The sequence below is a fragment of the Corapipo altera genome, unplaced genomic scaffold, assembly GCF_003945725.1.
Source record: "Corapipo altera isolate COAL_440 unplaced genomic scaffold, ASM394572v1 73, whole genome shotgun sequence".
In the NCBI taxonomy this organism is placed as follows: domain Eukaryota; kingdom Metazoa; phylum Chordata; class Aves; order Passeriformes; family Pipridae; genus Corapipo; species Corapipo altera.
This window is the reverse complement of record NW_020884957.1, coordinates 389,629-408,642: the sequence shown is the minus strand read 5'-3', so window position 1 is coordinate 408,642 and position 19,014 is coordinate 389,629. Positions and strand designations below refer to the sequence as shown.

Sequence of the window (19,014 nt, the reverse complement as noted above, 5' to 3'; positions counted from 1 at the left end):
AAAAATCTCTTACTTAGGAGCTTAGAGTCAGATCTTCAAATGATAACTCTTCTTTCCTTCGGTAAAGTAATACCACGAAATGAAGAATTACAGTACACTGAGGATTCGTGTACAGTTTACTGACACACTTGCCTGAACAATCTCCAGCTGGTCAGCATGGCCCAATGTTCTTCATCATCCCTCACTTTCCTTTCATGTTAGTTAAAATGCTAAGCCTGCCAGGGAGCTCTACCACTGGCCCACACCAAAGGCTTCAGCTGCAAATACAGCAATTCCTTGGACCCTGCTGTTCAGCTAGTGCTATAAACAGGAGGTTCAGCCAGCAGACAAAGCACCAAGGTGAATTAGGGGAAGCAGGGTCCACCCAAAACACTTCATGAGGAGGGCTGCTGGGCTCTAATATTATCAAGTTTTTTTGACAAGCTTGAAGTGGGGGAAAACGCTTTTTGTTTGAGGGAGAGCTGACACATCTAAGAAGGTCGCACTACTTACAAATAATATCTACATATTTGAATATCAGAATGAATATATAAAAAGTTATTAAATCTATTTGCAATTACTTTGCTATGTGTTGTACACATAGCACAGAGCTTAAAACTAAATTCTTTGTGAACGCTTGTCCAGCTTTGTGCAAGAACACCTGTTTTCATATGCTTCATGTAGGTAGCATCAGATCCAAAGATTTCCATTTATCATCAGAGTGAGAATAGATTTGGTATTTCAGGAAATAACTGACACCTCACTGTGCTCTATGATTGCACATCTAGATGTCACTAGTGACTACCCACAGAATGAGAAACTGTTACCTTAGCAGAGTTTGTGCAGGGGACACAAAGACTCACACACAACAGTTACCTTGATACTGTTTTTAAACAAGAATCCGGGCATGGAGAAACCTTTCTTTTTATCTAGCAGCTCACTGAAAATGACAATCTGCTCAAAGAGGAAGACCCGTCTCTCCTTGCAGCGTGGCAGAAGTCCCGCATCCTGGTCTGTAACCAAGAATGTGTCCTGGAGCAGGAGCTTACCCTGGGCTACAATTTTACCCTAAATACAGAGGGAAGCAGAAACACATTTAGTGCAGTTCTTCATTTCTTTCCCCAATCAATCTTTTTGAGCAGATGCTCATGCCAAATAGCTTTCTATATTTCCCAACTTCCAACTGTCACTGACCATTATATATTCATTGTTCCTCCTATACACAAGACATTCTTGTGCCCTTTCTCAGAAAAGCAACCATCATGAAGATAAAAAAACCCAACCAACCAAACCCCTCAAAAGCCACTCCCACCCTTTTCAATTCGTACTCCATTTTGAGTCTTAGAACACTAAGGTTTTCATTTCTCTATTCTCAATAACTCTAACAGTTACTTATATATTCTTCCAGTGCCTTCCAGGGTGCTGAATAGGGGAAGAATTCAAGTTCATACCTGCATCACAGAATATAAAGGGCTTTGCAAGCAGAACTTGTGACTGTGGTCTGAAATGATACATACTGCTTCAACAGCCAATTTCAAGCTCTTCTAGACTTAGCAAAACAAGGAGAAAGATTACGTTTGCCTCACGTACATTACTGAGGTCGCTTAGTGACTCCTCCTTTGTCTACACTACTGAAATCAGGGCTGCTCACCTGCTGACAACTGATTACTTCACTATTTTGCAAGCCTTTTTTAGTCAACAAGGGAACTGCAATAACACCTGCACTTTCTAGATTTTGCAGAAGGACTTACCTAGTGTGACTGACATGGCAGGTGAAGTATCCCAGGAAAAAGTCTTTGACAGGGCTAAGACTCGATTTTTCATTCACTGCTTTTTGCACCAGCTAACCAGATAACGAGGTAGCACTCTACCTCATTTTCTCCCCACAACATTAATGGTTAATTTCTAGAGAACCTGACAAAATTTCTAAGCAAAACTCCAGCCAACTTACATCAAATCCTTGCAGGCGGCCAACATTCATCATGTCATTACACCGTTTTGGTACTATACACATGACCTCTACAGCTTTCTGTTCAAGACAAATAAAAAGTCAAAGCTTTATTTTCCAAACGAGTTAGCAGCATAACATTTTGTTTAATTTGATATGGTTGCTTTAGAACAGAAATGCAATAAGTAAGCACTAGAAATCACATTCTCAGGAAGATCAGAAAAGGAAAGTAACTCTGCCAAAACAAGAGAAGTTCAGAGTTAAGAGAATTCATGTCACTAAGAGAAAAAGTTTCAAGTACCTCTAGTTCTGTTGTGTCAAGATTAGCTTTTTTAGAATATTTGAGGAAGTCCTGAAAAAGAAAAAAATCCGAATTTACTATGCTCTGTCAGAATACGACAAACTGCAGAAAACACACAAAAAAATTTTATTTTTAGTGTTTTTGTTTAAGATTTATTCACCATTTGGACTTAGTTCATACAAGAACTGTGTTACACAGAGTTGCTCTTCAGTAAACACTTATGTGACATTAAAATGGTTGCAGGTGTAGATGGAGACGCTGGGATCAGTCCCAACAACTCATATCACTTTTACATCTGAAAACAGTTGAGAGTTCTTTCCCCTGTTCATATGACACTGGTAAAAATTCTAAATATTTCCATATCTAAACGTTTGGTCTCTTAAAAGAAGCAGCAAATTTCTGCCCAAGCCATTTACTGAAATTTTTATAACTAAACATTCTCAGAAAATAATCATTTGGTATTGCTTACAAATCTGGGTTCTGCTTGGGAGAAGGGTGGAAAAATATCAGCAATAATTAAAAAAGAAAACATAGCTATTAATACATCTATAACATATCCGTTAACACATCTCGTTCATCTCTACATCACTTTACCTTTAGTAACAGCTGGTATTTCATAATTCTCTGCACAGGTTTTATTAGCAAGTCCGTGAGCTGAAGTCTGTGGCCCAGGCGTTGCTTTAGATCCTGAGAGTTGTAAAACAAACATTTTTGTTTGTTCAGTAATAAAGAACTTTGGTTTTGAGTTAAAAACACAGTATTCATATCAGTGTATGGAGAGATATATATACATATAGAAGGATGTATCAGTATTAATGGCAATCATACCAGAAATTGGCAAAAGTCAGAGCAGAATCTAATCTTCAGTTAGCAAAAGCTGGAGTCCTTCCCTTATCTGTATCATCTTTGTTTTCAAAGTATTCCCCTCTGCAAGCATCTTTCATCTTTTTTTTTTACAAGACTGAATAGTGAAATGTAATTTTTCAGTCACAGGTTGTATATAACCTATTTTCAACAGTGATCTCTGCTCATCCGAAATTGCCATTTCATATAATATGCACTGGTAACTGCCTGGCCTAGGGCTAGTAAGGACAAGACTCTGCTGATTAATTAATATCTTATACCTAAACTTTGGTTTTCGTCTCTAGAAGTCTGTATCAGATTTGAGGAATTAAAACAGAAGTGGCAAGAAATTATAATTTAAAACAGTAATAATTATATTTGCTGCATTTGTTTGTTTGGTTGGTTTTTGGTTTGATCAACAGATCTGATAATGCTTATGATTTGCACACACCCTTCACCTGGCACATCACATCCTCTCTCAGGAACTTACCTCAAAAAATGTATCAATGTATTCTGAGACAATGTGCTCAGACTTTGGTTTGTTTTGGCAGTAAACTATGTACATGTGCAACCTTCTCTCCTGGAGGAACAAAGACACAGAATGATACATCATTATCAAGAAAAACATGCCAGATTGAAATGGAGCGTTATTTTAAGAAGTACAGCTGTTCAAAAGTATGAACTTAAAAAAACTTTGAGGAAAAGCAGTTACATATGCAGAAATTACAGATCTGAAAACAGATTTATTTGAGAATATCATTATGATTTTAAAAAGACCACACAAGTGAAAAAAATTCCCACAATTATAAATCCTCCTGAACAACAGGTGTTCAAGGATGTTAGCTCAGCAGGTCCCACAATAAAGTTAAGTATGAAAATGGTTATCTTTTTCCTTTAGCAAGAGCAATGAGAGGTTGGACCAGATGACACCACAGTGGTACCTTCAACTTAACCATTCTGTGATTCTGTAATGCATGTAGTCTCTGAAATTTAATATTTTTAAAATTTTATTTTAATAATCTCATTATTATTCTAATTTATTAGAATAATGACCTCCTCCTGATTAGATTTACAGAATAGTTAGGAGAAACCTCTCAAGTACCCTGTTTAGTACAGTCTGTCCTACTGGAGTTTGAGTGCGGATGTAGATGATGAAGCCTGGAAATGGCAGCACTAGTATTTTTTAACTCTGATGCTTTATTTTGTGAAAGTGCTTTTAACAACAAAGCAACAAAGAACAAGAGGGAGAGAATAACTTCAAGATTCATTCCTGGTTGCTGATCTTGCTGGTTAAGAAGCACAGACATACCATATATGTCACCTACTCCAAACTCTTTCCTATCACTTTGCTAGCACTGGTTTGCCATTAGAGGCTTTGCTGCCCAGAGTACTGACCAGTGAAGACAAATGGTAATGGAAAAAAATGAAGAAATAAGACGGAGATTGAAAAGGACACAGGACATAGATTAAGAGCAGGAACTGAATCGCTATGTTCTAGCTAATAGTAGGGCTTTCCTAGAGGATGCTGTAATAATATCACATCTTGCCTTTCCATCTGAAGTGATAAAGGTGCCCTTCAAAGACAAATCAGTTACAAATAATACCAGGAGAAAGTAAAACAGCAATCAGAAAGAGGGACAATTACTTCCTAAAGGTTTTGCATTTTGCCAGCAACAAAATTCTCAGAAAGGGGGAAAGGATACAGAACTAGACTGCACTGAAACTGGAAGGAAGAATGAGCCTCTTTACTATTTTTATATATTATGTTCTGTGGTACTGCATGGATACCTGGGATTAGAAGGCAGGTGTCATATGAAATGACAATTCCCTTGCACCAAAGTGTAACTGAATTGAGAAACGGGGTGCTCATTCATGTTTACTCCCCACACAAAGATATCAGGGACAAAAACTACAGCACTTACTTATTTATAAGCTCTTAAAAACTCTCTCTCCATATCTTACAGTGACAAATATTGTACAGCACTTCCACTGTGTTGCACTTAGTAATCAAACATGTTGGGCAGTAGCAGCAATAGAGTTTGCCAAGGACGATGTTTTGCACTTACATGCTTAACAAACAGGGATCCGAGCTTTTCTGGATCTTCAAGGCACTTTTCCAACTCTCCTAAAAAGAAGCTGTACATAAATAGAATAAGTACTTTTGTTGGTTTTGGTTTTTTTTTCCTGATAGCACACATTATAGCAACAGGTATATATGTATCTGTATATATATATATCCATATCTAGCAACTTTGTAAGGGAAGTGGTCTTATTGCAAGGCAAGACACTTTGTGTCCCATAACAGCAGCTTTGGATATTAATGCATGTCCAAAATGACAATGTTAACCGTGTAATATTTTAATGCAATTTTTAAAATGGAAAACCCCCTAGTGTTCACTAATAAAATTATTTCATTTCATATATATTGATTCAAAGCTTTCTCCTTCCTAGTCTGAATGCCTGAGGTGCTAATATTACTATGCTAACCCCTGGCAAGTTCTTTAGACTGTATTCTTAGAGAGAAAACAAAGCCTCAAACAATGGAGATACTTCTTGTACTTAATACTATCCATACTAGAGATTCTCAGGTGAAGCACTTGCTATATATATATATGTATATATATACATATATATATGTATATATGCATCCTTGTTTATAGATCTTCATGCCAACATTTGTAAGCTGAATCTACAACTCAAAGCACAAGACTGTTTTTACCTTGTATCTGAATATTTGAGGATATAAAATAATGTCTTAAAGTCAGTCTAATATTTTTTAGATAGAATAGTCCAGCAGATAGTTTTCAAGTTAATACATACTCTCTGTGCCAGTCATAAATCTGATGAATGTTTCCAAATACAATCTTGTCTTTGCCTTTCATATCATCAGGTACACCATCTTCCTTCATAAGTGCCATATAACCCTGCAACAACCCAAGTAAATTCACTGTGAACATTCTTACATTTAAAAAAGTGAGTTTTCTTTTAATCCCCCTTTTCCCAAAAGCTGTCCAAACTGCCCATGGCAACTGCTTGCTTGAGACACAAAACCAAAGCAAAAACCTGCTCTATAACATAGTATAACATTAAGCACAGACACAAAGTATAGTATCACAAATTGACCTGAGGCTGTCTGCACAACACTGCCCAGTGCTAGAAAAATGAATTCACTCCAGCTAATTTAGCCTGTGTGAACAGAACCAAAGCATGAAAGAAACTTCCACAACCCTTCTTCTTATTGTCTGAAGCAGCTGCAATGCTTTGCCAAGTAGGGCTGCTACTGAGTACATCAGAGCTGCTGAACTGGCTTCTGTAGTGCTTTGCTCGATGTTTCTTATTTCAGTCATCCACACTAACCCTACACAAAAGCATGCTGAGGAAGAAAGCACTGCATTGCCTATGGGACTGCACTGCATGAACAAACCAAACATTTTGCAGTATGAACAAACCAAACACAAAGAAGCTGAACATCAATTCTGTTAGTAAGCATTCTGGCTGCAGTAATGTATGTTCCTTTTACATTCTCCCATAGTCTCAGCCTATTTTTGGTATCTACACAGTCGTATCACCGAGCTATTCTATCATATAGTTAGAGCTGGGAGTATTTTAAATTTTGTAATATTCATGCAACTCTATTCCTTTTTTTTTTTTTTAAATACTTCTATTCCTAAATAGTCAGCTCTGGTTTTGGTTTGCCAAGTTTGTGTTTTGATGTCTAGCATTTTCACCAGGAATTATTTTGTTAGTTACAAAAATACATCTATTCATAGCCTTCTAATGCACCCTTTAAATACTATAAAAACACTTCTCACAATGCCAGTCTTTCTTTCCTTCCTTCCCTCTAAAACAGAGTTTAAGAATTGAACATTCTTAGGCTGAAATTCACTGTCATGTTTATTCTGTTTTTCCAAATGCATCTTGTTGGTAGTTGAAGACAGAAGAGAGATGTGTGATGTTATGTCATTTTACAGTAGGGGAAACTAGGAAGTCTAAAAGAAGTCTAGCGGTAGGAGAGGAAGGTGGACTTTCAAGTCCTGTATGCTGAACTACAAATTTTTTTTTTTTAAATTTGGTTGTGCTAAATAAAACCATCTAGCCTAAGATAATATTAGGTCAGAGGTAGTGATCTTAAAAAAATGACTAAGAACTACACTCTTCAGAAGAACAACAAGGTGGACAAGAGGAACCAAAAAAGGACTAAGATATGATGCAGCATTTCTAATCCATTAAAAGCCTGCAGGAAGGAAAACTCAAAATGCAAACTCCCAAATTTTCAGTTTCTTCATGTGTTTTGTTTTGAAAAACATTGTGAGGTTCAAGTTGCACAGCTGGTTAGTATCACATTTTAAAAAAAAGAAGAAATCAGGAGAAAGAAAAACATCATACCTCAACTACGTAGCCCAGATCTCGCACATAATCTCGTTCTGTCTCCACTAATTCCTGTAAGACATAGCTACAGGGGAAGGAAAACGGTGAACATATATTAAAAAATTAAACACATTCTTCAAGAGGATTAATGGCACACAACTTCTTAGACATTTGCAGTCACATGTGTTTGATAGGCAGAACTGAAATGGAAGAATTATTGTACATTGCTTCTAAGTAAGATACTGCTTTGACTTTGAAACTGGACAAGGCTTGCTTCTGTTTATCTAAAGTCAGATGTTTTCTTAAACATGACATTAAAATTAAACATTTAACTATTGTTTAAAATAAAATGCTATTATGTCTCTGGTCTGGAGACTCTTAACTATATGAACTGTTATTTCTACACACAGGTTTAAAAAATTTTGAAACTAGACATGTTTTTGTTCTACCATGGTAACAGTTTACTACTACATAAAGAAATAAAGTGTGGGATGAAGCAGAACAAGGGGAATGACAATTTTTTTGAAGCCTAATAGTCTTTTGGACATTTAAAGATCAGCATCTTCCTGAATAAATAAGAGTGACATATGACAGAAATTAAACACAGGTATGACTAAGATTAAAAATCACAGGAAATTGAAACTGCAATGAATGTCTGAGAAACATAACTACATGCTTGACACCTAATACAAGTCTCCTCCCTTTCAGACTAACAGCTTCTGCTGCCAGTTCAAAATGGGCATTGTAAAAAAAAAAAAAAAAAGAAAATTGTAAAAAACTGAGTAAAAATGTGGTCTTACTGTCGTCTTTTTAAGGAGCTGGATTTCCTTTCTTCCATCTCATCAATGGGTGACGAGGAAGATAGAAGGGAGTTATCTGAAGGGTTAAAGGATGGACTGCTGCTGTCACCTTGATCTACCAACAAGGAACTTGGACGGTCCTCCAGAGCCTGAGAAGGTATTCAAGACAGTCAGCAACAATGATTTATTTCTCCTTTATTCACAAGACACATTACATGCAGCTGTATAAAGGAATCTATGGGAGATCAATTACTGTTATGTATCTTGGCAAAGCAGATTTCAAGCCTCCAGGAAACCAGCCAACACTATGGGTTTTCCAAGATAACAGCCTTATAGAAGCACATCTGGGATATGACAGTCTTTCCTTTACAGGAAAGAAAGGAGTTGAGTTGGTTTAAGCAGCAATGGTTAAAAGTCAGAGTATCCTGCTCAGGATGTAAGTATTTTTATGGGGAAAGCTACACAGATGTGCGCTCATTGCAAAGATTAAATTATATTTGTCACATTTGAGTTCTGGCATATACAAGTTACTCCAATAATAAATAAAACATCTTTAAAGGAGATTTTTTTGATGTTACATTTTCTAACACAACAAAATAGCATTCTTTGTAAGACATTTTGTTTATCTTATTAATTAGCCAAAATAGTGACTCAGTAAAGAAAATAATGACTTCTACACCATTAGTGTTGCTTGTGAGCTTCAGGACAGTTCAGATCTTAGGAAAGAGTCCCTGTATCCCGTGCCAAATATACTGTCTCCTTTGCATGGACCTCACAGGCTTCTGTTTGTACAAAAGATGTAGAAGCAATGGGAGAAATAACACAAACATCTTCTATGAAGTATTTAGTGGATGTTTTTAATTCAGGTCCATAATCTTGGATCAAGCTACAGTTAAATATCACATTTTCCTTGCATGTGATACAGCCTTTAATGCAAGACACATTTACTTCACCAGGGTGGGGTTCAGTTGTAATCTTTTTTCTTTTCCCGCAAAAAGTAAAAAAACCAATAATGATATGACTGGCCCAAAAACCAGGAGAAGCTGACCCTTGGCTAAAATTGTGAAATGAGAACATCACCAGGGACTATACGCATGGACCATTAGGTTATATACACTGCTGGGCAGCCTGCAAGACACACGGACTACCAAACTTTCCATTTACAAAAGACTGTGTTGAATTTTCTCATAGATTACTTCCTATTCACCATTCTGGTGCAAGAGAAGTAAAAAGCACAACAGCGTGTGTACAAAATGACCCGTACATTACCCCAGAAAGTGATTTTTGAAACAGGCAGTAAGTTTTAAAAGTCAGTGGAAAGAATGTAGCTTTTCTTTGAATAGCAAGTTGGGACTTGAAGACACAACTTCCTTAGACACATGCATCTGCTAGTCAGCCTCACCATTTTACTTTTGACGAGCTCTTCAATCGCACTGACTAGTTCTGCAGCACTGGGTGTCTCGGAGCTGGTCGGCCGCACCAATAATCGAGATGATGTCTGTGCAATGACACAAAGGAAGGAAAATCCCAGAATTAGTCTGGTACTTGCTCAAGGATCAAGAGACCTCTTTGACTTCTCTGTCAGATAAAGGTACCTGACAGTAACTGTCAGTGTAATATAACACTAAGATCATCCCTTCCAACAAGTAAACCCCATAGAAGGTAAATGCTGTGACAAAAATTCCTGTTCCTACATGCAATAGAAGTCAAAGAAGTATCTTTCCTTTTGCTGATGATAATTCCTGACAAATAGCTATAAAAACTGCCTGAGTTGACCCAATGGAAAACCAACAGTTTGTTAGCCTATTTTACTGCTACTTAAACAAAGCAACAACTGCAGAATGGTAAGAGAAACCAAGAAGACTTGAAATAAATGAGAAAGCATTACTACATTAAGAAAAAATACACCAGTAACTTGGGGGCATTTACTTTTCTAAAGGAGCTGGGGTACACTGCCCAGATTCAGATGGGAAATTGAGCTCACCATTCCCTGTGCCATCCATTTTCCCCAATGGTATGTGTAGAGCACAGAAGATCTCTGGCCTCATAAGCTATAAAATGCCAGTTTATAGATACAACTGAAGGTAAAAGGTGTTCACAGTAAAGGATTCTGGGAGAAGGCCATTAAATTCAGCCTCAGTAATCTGCAAACAGGAGTTGTTTGCATATTACATTTACAATTTAGTAACTGGAAAGTGGAAACGGTGTAATATGAAGCTTACTTCATATTACAAACAGCACAGTGAACATCATGTAGCACAGGGTAAGCTGTCCTGCAAACGTTTTCAACAAATCAGACAAAGAAATGGCACATATAATGACTTCACACAAGAGGTTCTGTTCAAATCAAGCATGGGTGTAACAAGACTCCCCATAAGTAAATTAAAAAAAAAAAAAAAAGAATAGACGGATTTTAGGTAGTTTGCCTTGTATTTGCCTTATTTGGAAAGGAAAACAGGGGCTGGGTAAGCAAAGGAAATACAGATAACTTTAAACGGAAAGATATGGGAACTGAGCCAAAGCAGAGACAGAACACAAGTCAACATAATGCTGCATCAGAGTTTACAAAAAGAGAAAACAAAAAGCGAAAATAATTAGTTTCATATTAACACAACTGATCTTGAAACTTTAATACAGCTTATCCAAAAATTAAATGCGAACAACTTGTAAACTGCCACCAAATGCACACATGACGTGTGCAATGATTCCACTGAATGGAAGAATTTATACTGTGCAGATGAGCACTTAGGGGAGAAAATGGTTGTGTTATTTAATGAAATTAGACAACTCAGCATGGCCTAGCACATGATGTTTGCATGAAAACCAAAAACTTTGGAATCCCACAGCTAGCCTGACTTTTAGGCAATTACATGCCCCTGAATCTGACCATTTACCAGGTTTTCCAAAGCTGTGCTTGTACATGGGTTTTCACTTTGGATGTAGAGCTCAGTTTAGTCTTACAAAACACTGTCAGTGCTGGAATCTGAATCTGGACATGGTCCCTTCTCTCTCTCTTTTGAGATATAAGAGGTGCGAGTGCTGGTAAAACTTCAGAACTGTTTAGTTTCTAGTTCATGTGATTATATCACATATTATCTGAAGAAGAAGGAGCTGCATACATGAAGTCTGCCTGCGGACTGTCCTGATGATGCATGATCGAGCAAAGTACACCCCTTGCCCAGAAACCAAGGAAAGGTGGAGGGAGCAACTGAACTCACACAAGCTAGGGCCCATAGCAAGCTGGGAAAGGAAGGAGAAATCCAGCAAGCAGGGAGTTTCCAGCACCGAGTGCAGACAAGAAGCTCTAGAGAGGAAGAAATACTTGCAGGGAGGCACAGACGAAAGCCAAGTCTCTGAGGTCACTGAAAGGTGGAGACATTCCTTGGGATCCAGAGATGAGCAAACCCAAAAAACCACTCAGCATGGCAGGAATGTGAAGGAGGACTCCACCCAGAAGGCAGACAACTGGGAATTTGTTTGCAAACCTTTTATTGATCAGGAACTCTATCAATAAGAGTCACTACCTTCTAGTGTGTAAAACTTTGCTCTGGCTTCTCACTTCTGCATTCCAATAAAGCATTTGCCTTAGGTATTAGAAGTTGGTGGCACGTGGACTTCAGGGAGGCACACACAGCCTCCCAGGTTGCCTCATGAGAGGACTTTTTTGTCCCCTACCACACAGGACAGATATTGCATAACAACAGCAAATTGCAGAAGAATCACTATTTACATACTTTGAAAAACTATGGTGTAATAGTAACATTACCAAATTTTAACTTCACAGAAGTCTTCTCTAAAATGTAGTTCAAGTTACTTTAAAAACCTTCCCAGCAAGTTTTTACTGCAGTGGGTGTATATTAACTGCTTAAGAATTGCTGCTGCTTTTGTCTGGGATAGAGTTAATTTTCTTCACAGTGGCTGGTATGGGGCTATGTTATGCATTTGTGCTAAAGAAAGTGTTGATAATATAGAAATGTTTTTGTTACTGCTGAGCAGTGCTTACACAGAGCCAAGGCCTTTTCTGCTTTCTGTACTGCGTTGCTGGTGAGGAGGTTGGAGGTGCACGGGAAATTGGAAGGAGACATAGCTGGGAGGGGTGACCCAAATTGATCAAAAAGATATTCTATACCATATGACATTACACTCAGGATATAAAGTGGAGGAAAGAAGGAGGAAGTGGCAGGGACGTTTGAACTGATGGTGGTTGTCTTCCCAAGTCACTGTTACACGTGATGAGGCCCTGCTCTCCTGGGGATGGCTGAACACCTGCCTGCCCATGGGAAGCAGTGAATTAATTCCTTGTTTTACTTTGCTTGTGTGCATGGTTTTTGCTTTATCTCAATCCACAAGTTTTCTCCCTTTTACATGTCCCATTCTCCCCCTGATCCCATTGGTGGGAGAGTGAGCAATCAGCTGCATGGTACTTGGTGGTTGGCTAGGGTTAAACCACAACAGAAGTGAAAGTAAAATTTAATGTGGATTGAAAGCTACTCAAAGCCTCTTACTCCACTGCGGTAAGGGTCTGACTTTGCACCAGAAATACACCAATGAGTAGACACTAATTTACAAGCATATCCCCTCACATAACTGTTCTTGCTATGTAAAGAACTATATAATCAAATAAATTTTTCTCTGGAGAACTTTTTTTAATACTTGTGTATCAATTTTTTTTTTGTCACTGAAGGGACACACAAATATGACAGCGCATCAGCAGGAACTTAAACATATTTCCACCACCGTTATTTTCATCCTATTTCTAAATCTCAAACTGAGATTGTTATATTCTAGCAAGAAAATATTCTCTCAGGTCAAAAGGCGGGTCTATTTTTGCTTGTTTTGTTTCAGGAATATTTCCCCACATATTAACTCTCCAACTCATACGTTACACTTTTTCAATTCAGAAAACGTATAGGAATTAAAAACACATAGAGCATAGGAACCAGTCATTTTGATCCTACAAACGACATTCTCAGGGATGAGTGAGATTCCCACTGAAAGGAAGTCTTTTTAAAGGAATTAAAAACTCAAAAATAAGTAAGATCAGCCAAAGTTATGAACAGCATCTGTTCACTGAGAACAGAGAGGAACCAGTCACAAAATTCATTAACAATATTCAGTGCTGTAGATTACAAAGGTTAAAAATTTTAAGGAGCAAAATGGGAAGAAAACAGGAATGTGCATATTTGTTGCACAAGCCCAGACTGTTTCCCTTATAAAATTCTCTATTTCCAGACATGATACTTGTCCCCTAAACATGTGATCTAGGTTAAAAATGGAAATAAACCCCTTCAATGTATGAATGTCATAACATCAAAGAAAAGTAGAAGATACGTAGGGAAGATTTCCTTCATGCAGTTACTATCTATATGTAAAATCTCATTACTGATGCAAAATTTTTACCCTCAATTTTAGTGTGCCTTTCTTTGTAAAAATCAGCTGGATTGTGTGCTGGTTTTCGCTGGGGTAGAGTTAAATTTCTTCACTGTAGCTGTGTGGAGTTGTGTTTTGGGTCTGTGCTGGAAATGGCGCTGATAACTCAGGGATGTTTTAGCTATTGCTGAGCAGAGCTCACGCAGCGCCAATGCCTTTTCTGTTTCTCACCCCACCCCACCAGTGAGGAGAATGGCAGGGCACAGAGAGTTGGGAGGGGACATAGTCAGGACAGTTGACCCCAACTGACCCAAAGGATATTCCATACCATATGGCATCTTACTCAGCATATAAAACTGGTGGAAGAAGAAGGAAGCGGGGACATTTGGAGTGATGGCATTGATCTTGCCACGTCACCATTACATTTGATGGAGCTCCGTTTTCCTGGGGACGGCTAAACACCTGCCTGGCCCATGGGAAGGGGTGAACAAATTCCTTGTTTTGCCTTGTTTGTGTATGCAGCTTTTGCCTTCCCTATTAAACTGTCTTTATTTCAACCCATGGATTTTCTCACTCTTCTGATTCTCTTCCCCATCCCATGGAGGGAGGGAGCAGTGGCTGTGTGGGGCTTAGTTGCCTGCTGGGGTTAAACCAGGACAAGTAATACCCTTAGGTGGTAATTCCTTTCACATAGGTATCCCCCTCCCCCCCAAAAAAAAAGAATAAAAGGTAGGATTATAAAGCAATTAGATTCTAATCACTAAATATAGCACCAGTAAAAGAGATGTAAATTGGTCTGTGAGCACAAAAAGTAGCCCATTTTCACATTTAAAGGGACAGTACAAAAATTTCTACAGTTCTGCTTTTAAGATAGAAAAGCATTTAATTCATGCTCTTTTCACAGAACATCCTTTTAATGTTGTCTAAAGTGGCATAGTGATTACTTCTGTCTTCCATAAAGCTGTATTATGTACAATTTGGAGACCTTCAAGAACAGAAGAAAGATTTGTGCAAACAGAGGTTATCTCAACATGTAAAGCCTTCTCTCCTACCTTGTCATCCTGCGAGTCGGGCTGGAGAAGACTGTGTTGCTGAATTGCCATCGGAGGAGGAAGTGGTACAGCATCTGCTCCCTCTTCACCTTCCTCCTCTCCACAGCTCTGCATGCCTGAAGAGGATGACTTGGACAGAGTGCCACTGCTCAGCCCCTCATTTCGACCTCTCTGTAAAAAACATCAAGACTTTCAAGTTCTGATATCTTCTCAACAGCATGAAGCTTATCTTAAGTCTGTTATGTAGTTTCAGCCCTCTCCGAAAAAGTCAAGATGGTCCTATAAACACAGTAGGATTCTCCTTAACAGAGGGGGAACATGCAAATGACAAAGACAGTTTTCAATCTTTGGTAAAAGCAGATGGATTGAGACACTAAGAACAAAACATTCAGTTTGAAATTTACTACAGGAAAATGTTATCAAAGCCATGTTTTCTTTCCAATTTCAGTTCTGTAATCTTGCTATGTATCATAGGACAAAAAACCTGCTATCTCCACATGAAGTATTTTGTTAATTATCCTTTCTGTCCCCCCCAAGGAACCATGATTTCAAGTACCCAAAGTTTGTGTAACTGATCTTGCAGGATAATTCATCTATCTTTACAGGAAGACAGCATAGATGGTTATTGGTTTTTCCTGACTTTAAGGTTTTCCCCTCACTCACAGAACTGCAGAGTAACAGATACTTCCACAACAGTGCTGCAAGTGCAGCACAGAGGGTCTCTTTCTACAGCCTGACATCCAAGGACAGAGGCCAATACTCATTCCTAAGCAACATCTCTCGACTCACTATGCTCCAAGTCTTCTAGTCTCTTCTTTCCCTAGATTCACTGTATAATATCACTAATGTACCAAGCTTGTAGCAAAATATGTTGTGAGGAAAAGAAAACAATGCAACACATTAAAAATTGAGTATCTTCATGGTAAGTACCAAAACTGGTAGTCACGAGTCAATCCTGGTAAAAAGGAATAAGTGTACAGCATGCATCTAGCTCTGCCCTTGGAAGCAGTAAGATGACATTCCATTTTAGCCTGAAATGTCGGTTTGTAACAAAAAAGAATTTGGTTCTTGTCTGCACCTAACTGGAGGTTGGCTTTGTTCATACAGGGTTCCAGGCTTAGAAGGAGGGGCATATGCTTGTAGGAGGAAAGGAAGCCCTCAGTAGATGTTGTTGGTGGCAAAGTTTGGAACAGTTCAGTTTTCCTCCCTCCAATGAAAACTGCCATGTGTACTATTTGACTAATGGTAACTACCTTTTAATTCAAAGGGCCAGTAATTTTTCTGTGCTCTGACTCTTACTCAAGGTGTAAATACAGCTTTAAGCAGTTAAGCAGCTCTCCCAATATCTTCCCTGACCCATCAACAAGAAAAGGAGAGGAAGTACAAAATGACCTGATTATTCCCAGACCTTGAAGCACCTTTGTTCACAAAGGCGCTTTCCGAATTAGGATAAGAGAGCAAAGCCAAAGAACAACTTTTTACTCTCCCATTTCTCTTTTTCAGTTAGAGACCCTTCAGAGAGCTTAACTAACACTCTCAATGCAGAGGGCACAAACTGTCCCTTGCACAGTACTTATGCAGAGTACAGTAGTCAACAAGAACGAGCACAGGGTACATACTACTTTGCTCCACTGCTGGACAGTCAACTGAGGAGACAACCTTCACCTGACAACATTAGTTCTTTGAAAAATATAAAAACAAGTCTTGGGAAGCTGCCCTGAACACTTACCTCTTCAATGGTTTCATCTTGTGGGGTTGCTGCACTATCATCAGAGTCCTTCTGAGAGCCCGCATCGGCACTTTTGCGAACCTCTCTACTCTTCTTATGCTTGTGGGCCAGTTTTTTGACATGCCCGTCTGCTTTTCCACTGCTAAGGCGCCTCACGGGACTGGTAAGCCATTTCCTCAACGTGTTGCCAGGGCGCTTGGGGCCCGGGGAGCTCTGAGCACCAATCATGTGGGCCTGAAGTGATGTTACTGAAGCAGGAGGACTGGCATCATTGCTGGAGACTGAAAGGGAGTCTGGAAAAAGAACAAGGAGGGCATTTTAAAGCTGAAACACAGGCAAATAAGAAACAAGGTAAATGGATGTATGTGATAACAGATATCAGATTGGATGTATGGACAAATCAATCAGATTATTTGGAGGCAATCTGGCCTTTAATGACACTACAACTATCAGTGTACATGCTGCACGTGGCTGTCCATACACAAGCTTGTAACAGTCAAGCTTCATTAAGTTGCTTCTGCCTCAATCATAATTCATACTTCCCACTGCTGATACTTATTTGATAGTGAATTATACTTTCCATATGTCATCTAACTTTTTGGAAGGATATGCTTGTTTTATCTTTTAATGTTTACTGCTTTGAGCAAAGACATGAAGGGTAACTATAACTGCCTAAGTAAATAATTTTTCAAACACTAAATTCAATTACAAATGCTCCAATTACTTCCATTATTTATTTATTTACCCTGCCCTTGGGACAAAAGGAAGAAGAAACCAGAAGAGAGTTAAATGTCTGTCTTTTGCTTAAATCTTCTCAGACTTTCGGCTTTGTTTTGTTTGCTTTTTAAAAAGGCACAGAGCAATGTTTAAAAGCCTACTTGCTGAAATCTCAGGATCAGCAGTAGTTCTCAGCATGACATGCTTGAAGTACTGTAATGAAACAAAGGATACACTTTTCTCAAGCCACAGTTAAATGTGCATGAGGTCAAGAATATTCCCACCAAGGTTCCTGTCATGCTTCCAGTGAACCTCCACTGGTTACCTATTGTGAGACTAGGTTTCTTTTTTTCCCATGCAGCACAAATGCTTTTTCCCCCCAACAATTCTCTTTTCCTAAAAACATACTTTTTTTTTTTGGGGGGGAAACATTCTTGTAACACCACTCCTATAAATATTATTTACCGCTAGGGTATTAACAAGATTCTCGTAGGTTGTCAAATATGGGTTATTTTTCCCCTGTGCGTGCACTTTTGCAGACAGATAGTTTACAGAAGGATGACATAAATAATGTTTTGTTGAATGTTTCTACGCTGGGAGTTAAATGCAGTGCTTGTATTCCTTCTTGAAGCTTGACACAGATGTTCAGGTCACCTCTTCTGGCAGCTTTTCCCTAAGAGGTGCACTGCCAGTCTGACCAGAGATAGTTTGAATTTTGCAGAATAATATGGACACACTGATGTACCAATACACTTCATCATAAACACCCAAATACTTTGATCCATGCACAACTATGTGAGTCTGTTCCGTTTCCACAGAGCACTAAGCGTAAATCATGGGTTTGAACAGAGATGGGGAAAGAGACACAAAATATGAAAATAAGAAATTAGGGCTTTTTATTTTTCCTGCACTATTTGAGTTGTTTCAAAAAGGGCATCCTTTCCTTGGAATCCCAAATTGTTTTCTGTCATGCTGTTTGCAAAAATTTTTCTCTATTCCAATAAAACCCATTGCATGTCACTATTAAGATACACCAGTTCTCATGCCAAGAACATCTGTAGCTTATAGTGTTATGAACACATACATAATAATTGTGTTAACCACCCCTTTTCATTGCTTCCACAAAGCAGAAGATAAACTTTATAAAGCATATTTTCAGTCTAACAAGCTAGCTGTTAACACTTTAAAATCAGGATTCATCTATAGAATCATCTTCTAGCTGTTGTGCACACAGGTAAGGAGAGTTCCTATGATGTCATTAACCTGGTTTCAAGGCTTTAAGTAATGGGTACTACAGAGCTACACCAGTTGTCTTTGTCTCTAAATCATGGGTTAGCAGTGCTACAGAATTGCCACATTATTTTCTTGTTGAAGTGGAAAACATAAGGAAGAAATTAATTACTTATAACAATGGTTTTCAACTTGCAATCTGAGTATCCCTCAAGGCCTCTGGATTACTGCTAAAGGGTTATCAGCACATATGCAAGAAAAGTAAGCTTACTAGCCATCAGCGTCCACATCATGACAGATTTTTTACTTCATTAAAAAAGAAAGTGATCTGCTTATTAAAAAAATTCCAAACAAAACTTGCAACCATCTGCAAGCTCTCCACAGGAATCCAAACAATCTCCTATTAAACCTCTGTAAGAAGTTAGATTGACTGCTCTTTCACCAAACTTAACTTTACTGTATCGGGCATTTTAGTTGTTATCAGATGCCTCGTTTCAGAAATCATAGCAAACATCAGCTGATGGGTATTTCAATAAACAGCCCTCTGCTAATCTGCTAGTGTAATACAGAAGATGAGAAAACAGTGCTGATGTTCTTGTAAATAAGTTTTTTAAAGCACAAACTAAATGACTTGTTTTCAAGATTCCGAAGCTTGAAGATGTTATAATCACTCAGCC

General features: G+C 38.4%; 1 protein-coding gene across 2 annotated transcripts in view; it reads right to left on the bottom strand.

Moving 5' to 3' along the window:
• Window positions 1-19,014, bottom strand: part of TRIO (trio Rho guanine nucleotide exchange factor) — a 247,989-nt gene that overhangs the window by 18,510 nt on the left and 210,465 nt on the right. For both annotated transcript variants that reach the window (XM_027663760.1, XM_027663761.1), the window contains exons 35-46: window positions 16,391-16,683; window positions 14,662-14,832; window positions 9,642-9,737; window positions 8,240-8,388; window positions 7,458-7,524; window positions 5,892-5,995; window positions 5,138-5,207; window positions 3,562-3,651; window positions 2,823-2,915; window positions 2,229-2,279; window positions 1,931-2,008; window positions 856-1,047 (exon numbers count right to left, since the gene is read on the bottom strand). In XM_027663760.1, coding sequence (XP_027519561.1) covers window positions 856-1,047; window positions 1,931-2,008; window positions 2,229-2,279; window positions 2,823-2,915; window positions 3,562-3,651; window positions 5,138-5,207; window positions 5,892-5,995; window positions 7,458-7,524; window positions 8,240-8,388; window positions 9,642-9,737; window positions 14,662-14,832; window positions 16,391-16,683 — 1,454 coding nt within the window. The remainder of the gene's footprint in view (window positions 1-855; window positions 1,048-1,930; window positions 2,009-2,228; window positions 2,280-2,822; window positions 2,916-3,561; window positions 3,652-5,137; window positions 5,208-5,891; window positions 5,996-7,457; window positions 7,525-8,239; window positions 8,389-9,641; window positions 9,738-14,661; window positions 14,833-16,390; window positions 16,684-19,014) is intronic.